This window comes from Muntiacus reevesi, chromosome 8, assembly GCF_963930625.1.
Source record: "Muntiacus reevesi chromosome 8, mMunRee1.1, whole genome shotgun sequence".
NCBI lineage: Eukaryota > Metazoa > Chordata > Mammalia > Artiodactyla > Cervidae > Muntiacus > Muntiacus reevesi.
The window spans coordinates 72,078,902-72,093,948 of record NC_089256.1 but is presented as its reverse complement, the minus strand read 5'-3'; the positions used below and the strand labels follow the sequence as shown (position 1 = coordinate 72,093,948).

Here is a 15,047-nt window from a genome sequence, read left to right as displayed (position 1 = left end):
CATCACGACGGTAATAGGCTCTGCATTGTGGCCAAGGTCTTTGTACCTCTTTGTACCTACCATGGAGTACTTGGTCAGGCAAGCAGAATAGAGGCATATTCGTTTTATAAAATGTTTTTTTCAATCAGTGCTAAATTGCCAGCACTGAAACCCACGTGTGTGTGTTGTCATCAGAGTGTTTAGTTTCAAGAAGACATTATAGTCAAAGCTGAAGCCAGTTGGGGGCAGAGCCATAAAGAGTTTATTTAAACCCTAAACTTCCAGTGACCCACCGAACCTTCTGCCATGGTTGTTTCCCCTTCCAAGTATTTGTTTTAGTACCTGAGAGCATTTCTTTGTTTTTCCTTTCCCTAAGTAAAAATGCCCAAATTTCCATTAATGGCAGCATTTCTGTAGCATCTGCTGCTCCATTTTCAACTGGAGCATTTCTCACCCAGGACAGGGTGGATGGTATTTACATGCAGTTTTCCCATCAGCTCCAGGAAGCCAAAGGGATGTGGGTGAGGGGGGTGCCTTCCAGACTTCTCCAGTGTTGAGAAAGGAGGTAAATCATTCATGAACCTTGCTGCTTTGTTATTAATGGTATTATAAACAATAACCACTAATATTTATCAAGCACTCACAGGTGCTAGGCAATTTGTAATGAGTTCTCTCTGCATTTTCCCATTTAATTCTCATAACAACCCTCTGAGGGGGTCGGCACTACTGTTGTGCCCATTTTACACAGGAGAAAACAGTTTACTTGGCTTACATTAGTGAAGATCACCAGGCTGTTGAACTCAAAACTCAAGTCTGTCTACAAAGATTGTTATTACCCATCGTGCCTTCAGCCCCTGCACCAGTGGGGGAGCACCACGGTGGAGCTCAAGGTGTTTCCATACCTTTCCTCTTACTTGGCCTTCACAGGAACCCTAGGTCATGGGGCTGATGCTCCCGAAAGCACATGGCCATGGGCATCAGGGGTTGAGGGTGGAGCAGAAGACCTCTCAGAAGTACTGCCTGCCAGTGTAAGCCCAGGGCTCCAGGAAGACCTTTAAGGAGCTGTGATATCACCAGAGGTCTCTGTGGCCTGAACTGGTACTAAAATTACTCGGTGACTTTATTGAGCATGAACTACATTCTAGAAACCATGCCACCTGGTGGGGGTGTGTGTGTGTGTGTGTGTGTGTGTGTGTGTGTGTGTGTATAATCTCATTGTGTTTCGATAGCACAGAGGCATTCATGTGATATAAGAAGCAGTGCAGATTTCATGCACACTCCCTGGTTACCAGATTAGATTAACTTTATTGGGGCGGGGGTGGCGGGGAGTGTTATATGTCTAGCACAAGCCGTAACAGATGCAGCTGAGCATCACAAGTTCAGAGGGACCTCTTCCTGCTGGGACATGAACTGGTGGTAGCCCCAGCAACCTGTAGAAGAGCCTGTGTGGTGGGAGTTGAGGGCCGCAGTGGTCCTCAGGGTGCCTTGCCCTCACTGGGAGGGTTGGTAGCGCTCGTGGTACACGATCTGGAGCCACTGGGCTCCTTGTGTTTAATTCTTACTGTGTTTTGCGCTCAGTGGTAAGCTTTTTACCCACATTTCCACAGTCGACTCTCAAAACAACCTATTAGGTGGATACTGTCCCTGTTTTGCAGATGGAGAAATGATTAACAGGGGCAAATGGTTTGGTAGTAAGAGGCAGGGCTGAAACTCGTGGCTAGTCTTCCTGAGCCCAAGTCCCCTGCCCCACCCCTTGAAACTAACAGGGGGGGAGCAGGGGCGGGAAGAAGTGAAGGGTAGCCAGTCTTTACTGGGCAATACAGACCAAGGTATGCCCCAGGGGAACACGGACTCCCCAGATAGTGCATCCCTTGTCAGGGGATTGAGGTCTCAGTTTCAGCATCTCCTGCTGGTGAGATGGGCACTCCAGCTGCTGTAGGTCCTCCCCTTCCCCGATGATTTCTTCTCATGGCAGAGATCTTCTTCTTTTCCAGGACTTGGGGTGGTGCATTGTGACATGATATGGATCAGGTCCTTCTAGATGACAGGAGGGCCTCTGGCTGTGGCTCAAGTTCCAGGGCTGGTGGCGCATGCACACGTGTGGGATCCCAACACTGACCCTGAACACTCTAAACATAAGGCGGGGAGGTGCCATCGGGAGAACTGGATGTCCGCTGGCCTCTTCTTGGCAGAGCCTCACTCTGGCTCCTTGGCTGTTGTAAAATGTGGAGTCTTCAGTCACTATGTCTTGGGATGTGTAGCATGTTTAATTCTATCACCAAAGGCCTCTGGTTTACTTATTAATGGATTTTAAAAATAAGTTGGTCTTGATAAAACAAATATTTGATGAATATTTTCAATCTCTCCCTGAGTGGTTCTAGCCACAGGGTGTTAACCTAGGGGGGCTCCCAGAGAGGCCACCATGCAACTGGCTGTAAATCACTGGCTCTGAAGAAGGCTCTTTCTTCTCCTGCCTCTTGGAGTGATAGAAAATACAGAATTGGGGTGAAAGAGGGATTGTTTTGTGTGCGTGTTGGCTTGTGCGCTTTTGTTTTGGTTGGTCATTACTGTTTGAGAGAGAAGTCACCGTCAGCACATACAGGAAGTCTGGATCAGCAGATATTTACTTGAGGCCTGCTCTGTAGGGACTGGGGCTCTGACGTGAGCTTTCATGCTGAGTCCCACCACCTCGGGAGGAAGGTGCTCCTGCCCACGCGTCACTGACCGGTCTGTGGGTGAGGGTAGACGACCGCTGTGTGCAGGGCAGCCTCTCCCCACGCAGCTGACCCTCCACCCAGGAGGAAAGAAAGCAACCTCAGGGTTAGCTGTCTTCTCAGCATTACAAAATGACTGTGACCCACACTTGTGCTTGTTACCTGTCCAGATCATTCTGGGCACGCTCCTTGTATGCCCAGGCTGGAACATACAGCCTCACAACAGCTCCATGAGGTAGGTCCTGTCATTAGCTTCATTGCACTGTTCCACATGCTTTTTCTAAATTAGAATGCAGTTTTAAAAGATTAATAAAGTGCTGTGGTACACCAGCAAAACAAGAGAAAGGAACAAAATAGCTATTCTAAAACTGGCAGATTTTGATGAATTTGAAGATTGAAATATTTGAAAATATGCCATTTGCTCAGTTTACATTATACTACAAATTTAGAGTGCTGACTCTGCTTCACTAAATTTCTTTATGAATGTGAGTGCTGTTGCCTATGTAGATTTATTGAACTTATTTCAAAAGAAAATACCCTCCTCAGAGCCAGGAACGGGCAGGGAAGCAGTACTGCTGCTAGTCATCCTCTCCAAACTTTAAAAATCAGGCTGTGTTGCAGGTTGCAGTGAAGATGCAACACTTCTACCTCTTAACTGTGACTGCCCTTTTGTGGTATAATTAAGGGCAATTACTCTCGTTAGAGATTCTAGCCTGAGTGAGGCTGAGTTAATAAATAGCTGTTTGCCTCTAGCATTAGCAAGGGGTATCTTCATTAAGGTTGTGATGTTGTTAGGTACTCTTAGTAGGTTACCATGGCATTTGTGGGTTTCAACCTGGACTCTGGCTCCTCCTGAAATTAAAAATGTTCATTCTTCAGTAAAACGTTCTTCCTTACACAGCAAAGCAGAAGGAACATTAAACGGGTGAAATGACGAGGGCTCAGGATCTCCACTGTAAAGGCTAATTAATGCATGGATACTTTAAGATAAGTATTAACTCTGACAGGTTTTGTAAAAAAAAAAAAAACAAACTGCTTAATCTCTGTATCTGTCCATCTATCCATCTGGAGGGAATGTTGTCTAGCACGTGGAAAAGCTGCTGCTCTCCTTCAGAAAACCCTGCCCACACACCAGACCAACTAGTTCACAGGGATTAGATCTAATCAATCTTTGAATACACAGCTTGACACACAGCAGATGTTCAAGAAATGTGTGCTAAATGAACGCATAAATTCTGCCTCCCCTTAGGCCAGATCAGCGTAAGAGACATTTTGAATTGTGTGTGATTGTACCGCTGACTGACTCGGGGCAGTATTTGAAGACAGTGCGTTGTCCCCAGGTGCTGGGACAAAGCCCTGGAAAGTGGGAGAGACAATTGGCCTGTGTCAGGAAGGAGGCATTGTGATTGGATTAACTCACAGGGCAGTTCTCAGAGCGTGGTCAGGCCAGCCGATTCAGGTTCCGAATCTACTAAAGATCCTGGATGATGTTGGGAAGTTATATTATTTCCACAGGTATACAGTTAACTATAGAAGGAAAAGTGCTAACGTTCTGTTGTAGTTCTAAGCAATCAGTTTCATTGTGAAATTTTTAGTTTTCTTAAGACCCTGGGGAAAACACTTAAAATGTAAGCCTGTTTTTTTCATGCCTTCTATGCCTGTGTCATGGAAAAATTATTTAGCAGAGAAGTATAAGATAATCCTGATTCAGATGGGAGAAGGATCCATAAGCTGCCAGTCAAAACTGTCCAGGTCACCTGTGCTATTTTTCTATTATTTTGATTAACCTGATGGATGATTCTGAGCAAAATCTTTCTTTTTTACAGATTTCCTCAAAGATGTGTAGTCCTAAATGTCATCTTTCTAGTTTGAGAAAGGGGCTTTGGAAGCTCTTGGGAAGATAAAGGCTAAAATTGAAAGGATTTTTCTAGTTAAACCTCAGTTATTTAGAAAATTCTGGTAGAGAGGACATGGTATTTCTCAGATGCCCAGTTAACATTCACTTCTTTGCCTAGTACATAGTAGAAGGTAATTAATATATCAGATTATATAGTATTACCTTATGGAAAATCTGAAATTTGTTTTTATTAGTAAAAGCATGAACTGATGTTTCTAGAATCTATACCATAATTTTTATTTATTTTTTTGTTGAAGGATAATTGCTTTACAGAATTTTTTTGTTTTCTGTCAAGCTTCAACATGAATCAGCCATAGGTGTACATGTATCCCCTCCCTTTTGAACCTCACTCCCATCTCCCTCCCCACCCCACCCCTCTAGGTTGATGCAAAGCCCCTGTTTCCTGAGCCATACAGCAAATTCCCTTTGGCTATCTATTTTACACATGGTAACGTAAGTTTCCATGTTACTCTTTCCATACATTTCGCCCTCTCCTTCCCCCTCCCCATGTCCATAAGTCTGTTCTCTATGTCTGTTTCTCCACTGCTGCCCTGTAAATAAATTCTTCAGTACCATTTTGCTAGTTTCTGTATATGTGCATTAGAATATGACATTTATCTGTCTTTCTGACTTACTTCACTCTATATAATAGGTTCTAGTTTCATCCATCTCATTCGAACTGACTCAAAGACCTTCCTTTTTATGGCTGAGTAATGTTCCATAGTGTATATGCACCACAACTTCTCCATCCATTCATCTGTCAGTGGACATCCAAGTTGCCTCCGTGTTCTAGCTGTTGCAGACAGTGCTGCAGTGAACAATGGGATACATGTGTCTTTTTCAATTTTGGTTTCCTCAGGGTATGTGCCCAGGGGTGGGACCACTGGGCCACATGGCAGCCCCATTCCTAGTTCTTCAAGGAATCTCCACACGGTCCTCCACAGTGGCCGCATCAACTTACATTCCCACCAGCGGTGCAAGAGTACCCGCCCCCAACTGCACACACACCTCTCAAGCACTCACTATCTGTAGACTTTTTGATGAGAGATTATAGTTGAAAATTTCCCCAATGTGGAAAAGGAAATAGTCAATCAAGTCCAAGAGGCTCCAAGAGTCCATACAGGATAAACCCAAGGAGAAACACACCAAGACACATACTACAACAAAGACTAACCACAAAGAAAGGATATTAAGAGCAGCAAGGGAAAAGCCACAAGTAACACACAAGGGAAACCCCATATGCTTAACAGCAGGTCTTTCAGCAGAAACTCTGCAGGCCAGAAGGGAATGGCAGGATATATTTAAAGTGCTGAAAGGGAAAATATCTACAACCAAGGTTACTGTACCCGGCAAGGATCTCATTCAAAACTGATGGAGAAGTAAAAAGCTTTTCAGACAAGCAAAGGTTAAGAGAATTCAGTACCACCAAACCAGCTTTACAACAAATGTTAAAGGGACTTACGTAGTCAAGAAATACAAGAGAAGAAAACAGATCTACAAAAGCAACCCCAAACAATTAAGGAAATAGCAGTAGGAACGTTTATATCAATAATTACTTTAAATGGAAATTAATTAAATGCTTCAACCAAAAGACACAGGCTGGCTGAATGGATACAAAAACAAGACCCATATATATGCTGTCTACAAGAAACCCACTTCAGACCTCAAGATACATACAGACTGAAAGTGAGAGGATGGAAAAATATATTCCATGCAAGTGGGAAGCAAAAGAAAGTTGGAGTAGCAATCCTCGCATCAGACAAAATAGACCTTAAAATAAAGAATATTACAAGGGATAAAGTAGGACACTTCATGATGATCAGGGGATCAATCGAAGAGGAAGACGTAACAATTGTAAATGTCTATGCACCCAACGTAGGAGTACCTCAATGTGTGTATTTTTCTTTTATGTAGACATATATTAGATATTAAACAACTATAACATAGCAACTGGTTGAGTTTTCAGATGGTATGAAAAGCATTTATCAAGTTGGCCTAATCTGTTGCATGTTTGTATCATAGTTAATTTCTTGTCACTAATAAAAGTTCAGGTGGCTAATGGATGCTGTTCCTTTCTCTAGGTTTATTTCAATCTACAGAGGACCCAGCCACACCTATAAGGTCCAGAGGCTGACGGAATTCACATGCTACTCCTTCAGAATCCAGGCAGCCAGCGAGGCTGGGGAAGGGCCCTTCTCAGAAACCTACACCTTCAGCACAACCAAGAGTGTCCCCCCCACCATCAAAGGTTTGTGGACCATGTATTTCCGTGTGCTATTCTATGAGGAAACGTTGGGATTTAGCTGTAGGAGGCTCAATTCTGACCTTAAATATGCTCTCCTAATATTTCTCATATCAGCCAGATAGAATCAAAAGAACTTTCTAAAAGAGAAGCTTGGGAAATGGGTTCTACAGGGGGAATGAGAGGCCTTAAAGGAGATGGCTTACTGGTGTGACTTCTCTTGAGTACATGTAAATTATTATCACAAATAACAGTGAGGCAGTCTTATCCCCACAGGACGAAAGAGACCAGAGCGACAGATGTTGGGTTAGGAATGCAGGTGAATTCCTGGTGGTGTAATGCTCATGGAGTTTACCACAGAGGTTTGAGTACCTCCCTTCAACAGTTGATCCGCATCTTTGGATGCCCTTGGTGTGTAAATGAGAGGCTCACAAGGGCGGCATCCCCACCTTCCCTCCAACCCGCGGCTCTCACGGGAAGGCTGCAGCAGCAGCCTGTCCTCATCTCCTGGAGTATTTGTCTTAAGGTTTGTGGATGACTGGTTGACTCTCTGCCCACTTCACGGGATCAGGGAGTGAGCAAAAGCCAGGTCCACTCAAGCTCTCCCTCCACCAGGTCTGCTCAATCCTCGTCTCCCGCTTTCAGCCAGAGTGCTGCCTCTGCACAGCAGACCCGCCAGGCAGACAGCGACAGGGCAAAGCTGGCTCATCCCTTCTCAGCAGTGCTGGGCCCAGGTCCAGCGCCTCTAGGACTCGAGTCCGCACCCTCCCCTCCCCAGTACCCCCCCTTTGCTTTATCCAGCTGCTGCCCAAAATGACTCTCATGCTGACACACCAGCAGCCCACCTGAACCCGGTTTTACGTGGGGTCAAGTGAGGGTTGGCTCTGCTATTTGAGGTACTAGGCAATGAGCACAAATTATGTGTTTGGCCCCAAGAGCTAGGCCATTTGAATCACTGCTTCCACACAAAGAGCTGTATCGGATACACCAGGACATGGAGTGCATTATAGGAAGGTGTGGGGCCTCCAGGGCCTGAGTCGGGGTCTGACTCACATTCTGTTAAGGTTTCCCATAGGAAACCTTAGAATTGCAGGGTAACTTAGAATTGCTTAGAATCAGTAGTGTCCAACTCTTTGCCACTCCATGGACTGTAGCCCGCCAGGCTCCTCTGTTGATGGGATTTCCCAGGCAAGAATACTGGAGCGGGTTGCCATTTCCTACTCCAGGGGATCCTCCCGACCCAGGGACAGAACCCACGTCTCCTGCATTGCAGGCAGATTCTTTACCACTGAGGCGCCAGGGAAGCCCCCTTGCAGGGTACTTTATGGTGCATGCCTTCCCCGTGCTCCCCTGGCCCTCAGGGGTCCAGAAGCTCTTTGACTTCTTCCTGTGACTAAGATACTGATGTAAATGGATGTAGACTTCTGGGTCACTTGGGTACTAAACGCCCTGGCACTTTGGCGTGGCTTTGCCTTTCAGCTGTAACAGGAGATTCCTGACCATGCTGTGGTTGGTAGGTTTGTTGTTGTAACAGGGAGGTTTGCCACATTTTACCAGTTAGCTAAATAAGTACGGGGGTCCTTCCAACACTATCTTTGCCTCTGAAAGTGATTATTGAGGTAGATTCATCTTTTGGAAAATACACCACCAAATTACTAGTCCTTGTAGGGCTTGGTACTTCTTCTTCAGGTGGACCGTGTCCTCACGCTGCCACACTACCAGGTCTTCCTCTCACTTTTAGATTCAGGAAGTTGTCAGAGCTGGAGGACTATGGTTGGCTGAGATTCTTTCTTTAGTTTTTCCATAAATTTCAGCCAACTCATACAAACTTTTTTTTAAAGGCAACTTTTATTTTTCTGAAATAGTGTTGTACAGAATTGGAAGTAGAAGCAACTGCCTTTAAAGAATTTATGTAATTAGAAATTTAAAATAAGGGCATTCAGTGAGAGGAGTTACACATGCTAGTTACAAAATGGAAACATATCAGATATTGAATATAAGAAAATATTAAAATTTTATAGCCTATAAGTGCTTTGCTACAAACTAATATAATTTCACTTTAAACCGGAATGATGAGTCCAGTAGGTAGAAAATTAAAATATACGCACGTAAGATAACTTATACAGGCTTATGTCGAAGGCCACCTGCTCCTCAAACCTTTCTCAGACCCTCACATGGACGTGACCGCCCTCCCCTGGAACTCCCCAATGTTTTCCTTGTACCTCTCATTCCCATCTGGCCTACATTATATCTGCTTGCTTATCTTTGTTTCATACCTTTCTCTCTGCTTCCCTTAACTACATCTTAATTTCCTTGAAAGTAGTGTCTAGTTTTGCAAAGTACCTAACACAGGACTTAATCATAGAAGGTTCTCATTAGCCTTAAGAAAAAAAATGAGAATGCAAGCCAGGTCAAGCAGTTACTAATAGGATAGTGAGCAAAGGACTCTTCGCCAGCGACTTCAATGCCTTCTCTTTGTAAAGGGTGCCCTGATAGATTTCTAGGGGGCTGGACAAATAACTCCCCTCCCAGGGCAGGCACAAGCTCACTCTCCCTCTCTCAGATTCTCGGTAATATTACTGAAATACTGACCATTTATATGATACTTTGAATTTTTGACCGTGAATGTGTGGATTTGTATTTCAGCACCTCGAGTAACACAGCTAGAAGGAAATGCGTGTGAAATTTTGTGGGAGACGGTACCACCCATGAAAGGCGACCCTGTCAACTACGTTCTGCAGGTGTTGGTTGGAAGAGAGTCTGAGTACAAACAGGTGAGAACCAGCTTCTGTAGCACGTGTGTGGCCTGTCAGTCTGGTTGGCTCCTGGCTTCTGCCTCTTGCTGTGAGGGTTCAGTGGCAAGTGAACTACATTTTTCTTAAAATCAATTGTAGAAACTGATTCACAAGTACCCATTAGCTGACTCTTTAGGATATAATAGCTCTCGCTTATGTTCTTATATTTTCAGCTTCTCAAGCATGATCTCATGGGTTTTAAGTTCTATATTTCTATTTGATATTGCTTGTGATATTCACAAGTATCAAACTGTGTATGTATTGAAAACTTGTCAGTGATTTTACTCTAGAGGGAAAAAGTGTCAACCTAATTACTGAAGCCCCTGTTCTGCTTTTTTTACGGAAGTTATAATTGAAGGATGAGGAAGGAAGGAAGAGGACTTATCAGCCCTCAAGGCTATGATTCAGAAGCTTTGGGTCACTGTCGTCCTTTAGTGTGCGTAGGATCATATGAGAATCTGTTCAGGTGGATTTTGATTCAGTCAGTCTGGGGTCATGGTTCAAGCCCCCAGGTAACACCGATGTTGCTAGTGCATGGACCATGTTTTGCGTAGCAAGACTTTACGTATCACATGATAAAGATTTGGGTTTATCATTCATTACACCCTTTTTGATCCTGATTCTTCCAGAGCCACTCATTGTCTTGTTACTAGCTATGAAAGATTCAGCTACTGTATAGGTTTCCATAACATTCCCAGAAACTTAATAACTATGTGAAAGCAGAATATAACACTGTTGCTCTGTTAGGAAAGCTGAGACCTGCTCCTTACCAGCACTTGTAATAGAGGTGTGCATTTACATCAAACTCAAGAAATTGAAGATAACTGCTACCTGCCTTCTTAATCTTTATCATAATTTGCAAAAACTTCTTTATTCAGATAAAGAATAAAGGCTCTAGATAAACAAAACAAGTAGAAAAAACGATTCAGAGCTTGTGTTAGTTCACTGGTTAACATCCCTCATATAATAATAATGTGTAGAAAGAAAGAATATTTTAGTAAATTTCACAATCCTTTGTTACTATGAAGTGTCAGATTAAAGCAATTCACTTTTTAAACACATTTTGCAAAAACTTAAATATGACAGCCACCGGTGTTGTTTAACATCAGTGGATGGTTTCACCAGTTTCCATCATTCCTCTTAAATAAGAACAAACACACTATTGTTTCCTTTCACCTTAGAATCTCATTTTATACAGTATATTTCATTTCATAGTAAATACGTTTTTAATTTATTTATTATAATTGGAGACTAATTACTTTACAATATTGTGGTGGTTTTTGCCATACATTGACGTGAATCAGCCACGGATATACATGTGTCCCCTGGTCCCGAACCCCCCACCCCCTTCCCTCCCTATTTCATTCCTCTGCGTTGTCCCAGTACAATGTCCCTGTTTCAGGCATAAAACTTGGACTGGTGATCTGTTTCACACATGGTAATGTACATGTTTCAATGCTATTCTCTCAAATCATCCCACCCTTGCCTTCTCCCAGAGTCCAAAAGTCTGTTCTTTATATCCGGGTCTCTCTTACTGTCTTGCATATAGGGTTGTCATTACCATCTTTCTAAATTCTATATATATGTGTTAGTATACTGTATTGGTGTTTTTCTTTCTGACTTACTTCACTTCGTATAATAGGCCCCAGTTTCATTAGAACTGACTCAAATTTGTTCTTTTTAATAGCTGAGTAATATTCCATTGTGTATACGTACCACAATTTTCTTCTTCATTCATCTGCTGATGGACATCTAGGTTGCATCCATGTCATAACTATTGTAAACAGTGCTGCAATGAACATTGGGGTGCATGTGTCTCTTTCATTTCTGGTTTCCTCAGTGTGTATGCCCAGCAGTGGGATTGCTGGGTCGTATGGCAGTTCTATTTCCAGTTTTTTAAGGAATCTCCACACTGCTCTCCATAGTGGCTGTACTAGTTTACATTCCCATCAACAGTGTAAGAGGGTTCCCTTTTCTCCACACCCTCTCCAGCATTTATTGTTTGTAGACTTTTTAATAGCAGCCATTCTGACCGGCATGAGATGGCACCTCATTGTGGTTTTGATTTGCATTTCTCTGATAATGAGTGATGTTGAGCATCTTTTCATCTTTTCATGTCTTCTTTGGAGAAATGTCTGCTTTAGCTCTTTGGCCCATTTTTTGATTGGGCTGTTTATTTTTCTGGTATTGAACTGCATGAGCTGCTTGTATATTTTTGAGATTGTCAGTTGTTTCGTTTGCTAATATTTTCTCCCATTCTGAAGACTGTCTTTTCACCTTATAGTTTCCTTCATTGTGCAAAAGCATTTAAGTTTAATTCGGTCCCATCTGTTTATTTTTGCTTTTATTTCCATTATTCTCGGAGGTGGGTCATAGAGGATCTTGCTGTGATTTATGTCAGAGAGTGTTCTGCCTGTTTTCCTCTAGGAGTTTTATATTTTCTTGTCTTACATTTAAACCTTTAATCCATTTTGAGTTTGTTTTTTTGTATGGTGTTAGAAAGTGCTCCAGTTTCATTCTTTTACAGGTGGTTGACCAGTTTTCCCAGCACCACTTGTTAAAAGAGATTGTCTTTTCTCCTCTGTTGTATATTCGTGCCTCCTTTGTCAAAGATAAGGTGTCCATAGGTGTGTGGATTTATCTCTGGGCTTTCTATTTTGTTCCATTGATCTATATTTCTGTCTTTGTGCCAGTACCATACTATCTTGATGACTGTGGCTTTGTAGTATAGTCTGAAGTCAGGCAGGTTGATTCCTCCAGTTCCATTCTTCTTTCTCAAAATTGCTTTGGCTGTTCCAGGCTTTTTGTGTTTCCATACAAATTGTTAAATTATTTGTTCTAGTTCTTCACAGTAAATAATTTTACATGTGTTACTCTTTCAACTTACCTCAAAGATATGAGTAGTTTCACAGTTTCAGCTCACATGGAGAATAGAGGATTTTTTTCTTCCACTAGGTTTAGTCATCTTTAACACCAATAGAACCATCCTGTCCCGTAGCATTGTAAAAATGGGTTATAAGGATGAAATGTTACAAAATTTTACAACGTATCGTTTAACACTTAACAATATTCACTTCCCAACTGTACATTCATCACTGTATTTTATAAACCTTTTCTCCAGGTACCATGCATTTCTGCTTGTTCTTGGGTAAATGTTCTGCTTCTCAAAGCACGCTGATTAATGCTTTTTCAATGAAAAACAGCATTTACTCAATATCTATACATCAGGCATTGCCAGAGTATAGGTTAATTCAACTTAGACTTTATTGGTAGATGTGCTGCTTTGAATCTTGCTGTTTAATGCTAAAATATTTTAACCCATGAACATACAAATACTAATATACCATTACATATATGCTTCAAAATATATTTCTTATTATAAACAAACATCTATAAATTAGAGTTTCTTGGTGAAAACACAGTAAAACCAGGGCAGGCTCAGTGGATAGGAATTAGCAATCATCTTGTAACCTGTGTTTCCTGCATTTACCAAAAAATGATTGAGGCAGGTAGCGGTACATGAAAAGTCGCAGTTGAGTCAGGGACAATTTGTACCGAGTTTTTCGCTTCTCCCTATTCAGTAAGCATTAACTTAAGCATGATGTTTTGAACCCTACATTCACTTGTTCTGGACACAAGATAGGGAATGAAGCCTGTTTATATTATGTGTGCAAAATAATAGTTAATTATAATCCAGAGATAACAGGCTTTGAATTCATAGAGGCAAAGGAAAAGAAAATGAGAGGTCATCATTGCAGAGCATACACCACAGCAGAGCTGTGGGCTTATAAGAAGCACTGTGTATACTTCAATTACAGCACTAATCATACAGGATCCACTAATGTGTGGGCTTGTGTTATTCATTTTTATCTTCCCAGGACTGGAACATAGCTAGGCACTCAGTAAATGTTTTTTGCATGCATGAAAGAGGCCTGTTTCAAAGGAACAGGGTGATTTATACTTGCAGTGGGGATGAGAATTAAACTTGACCATAGGGGGGATTTAGAAGTGATATTTGTAACTTAGGTGAAAAAAATCACCCATCATAGGACAGTGGCTTCTGTTCCCCAAGCTCATGTTTTACAGGCAACATATGGCAAGGGCCAAGGCTTTTGCTGATATTTTGCCGGAAACATTGAGTTAAACTCTGTAATTAGCTTTCTTTTGTTTAGCTATCATGATGTAGGGTGAGCAGCTGGTTCTAATTATGAAACAGTCTATTAACTTCAAGTATTAAGCCCTCACCTAAAGTTTTACTCTGCATTAGTATGCATCCATATATTGATTTGGCTTCTCTGCCATTTAAAAAGTCTTTTCAAGCATAAGCTTTTTCTCAATAAGCTTAAAAGTTCTTTTCAGACATTAATTATAAAGCATTCAAGAAAAGAATGAAAATTGTGTGTATATCCAGGGGACTTTTTTCACCTCACAAGACAGAACATAAGCAGTTTTATAATCAAGAAAGTGAAATGATACACATTCATATTCAGATAGCAATGATTTTTATATAAAGTGTGTAAATATAAACACTGAAGGTAAGAAAAGGGTAACAAACTATAAGAAAGTATTGCCTACTGGAAGCCAAAATTTGTGACATATTATTAATACTGTTGCTGCTCAGATTTATTGGGTTAAGAAAACGTTTGAAGCATCTGAAAATTCATAGTGCTCCACCTTTAACTTGATGGCATCTCTGAATTTATTTTGTATCATTTTTAAAATATAGTATTGAGACATGTATTGATTCTTTGTGGTATCACACAATGTACTGTGAAGAAAGATCTTCTCTTGACCTTGATGGAATGATTTTAAAGACTTGGAGCCTGCATATTTTTTAATGGTTTGCAATTTAATTCCCTAACAGAAATGAAACAGGCTATGATTGTCTATTTTCATAAAGGTTCAAATCCAAAGCAAAGTAAGAATAGGTCAAGATGGGAATATTTAAAAGCTATTATTTGTCTTACTGACTCTCAACACTTTGTAGGTTTATAGGTCGCTTTAAGTATCTGATGAGGGATATGACCCCTTCTACCAGAAAAATATTCATGCATACATCCATTTTAAATTGCATATAAAACAAATATGTATTCAGTTTCCTGGAATTCTTGTATAGGACCCCTGAATTCATTGAGAAACTGTTAGGTGCCCTGTGCAGTGAGGGCTGCCTGGCATATAACAGAATGGCATAATCTGTGCCCTCAGAGCTTCCCAGCCCCCCTGGGGCGGAAGCAGCATGCCCCCAAGATGCAGTTTGGCAATAGTGCCCTTCCCGTCCGTCCTCTTTGGCTCAGGAGCAGCAGCTCCTGCCCAGCCCTGCACTCTCCACAGGGGAATCCTACAGGTTAGGAAATGCCCACTTCAGCAAGGAGCCAAGGAAGGTCAAGTCTGCCTTCTGGAGTCGTGTGGTATTGGAGGAC

The 15,047-nt window shown here is 41.9% G+C and overlaps 1 protein-coding gene across 6 annotated transcripts in view; it reads left to right on the top strand.

Moving 5' to 3' along the window:
* FNDC3B (fibronectin type III domain containing 3B) overlaps positions 1-15,047 on the top strand; it is a 350,375-nt gene that overhangs the window by 326,868 nt on the left and 8,460 nt on the right. For all 6 annotated transcript variants that reach the window (XM_065942284.1, XM_065942279.1, XM_065942281.1 and 3 more), the window contains 2 exons: positions 6,672-6,838; positions 9,479-9,606. In XM_065942284.1, the coding sequence (XP_065798356.1) occupies positions 6,672-6,838; positions 9,479-9,606 (295 nt within the window). The remainder of the gene's footprint in view (positions 1-6,671; positions 6,839-9,478; positions 9,607-15,047) is intronic.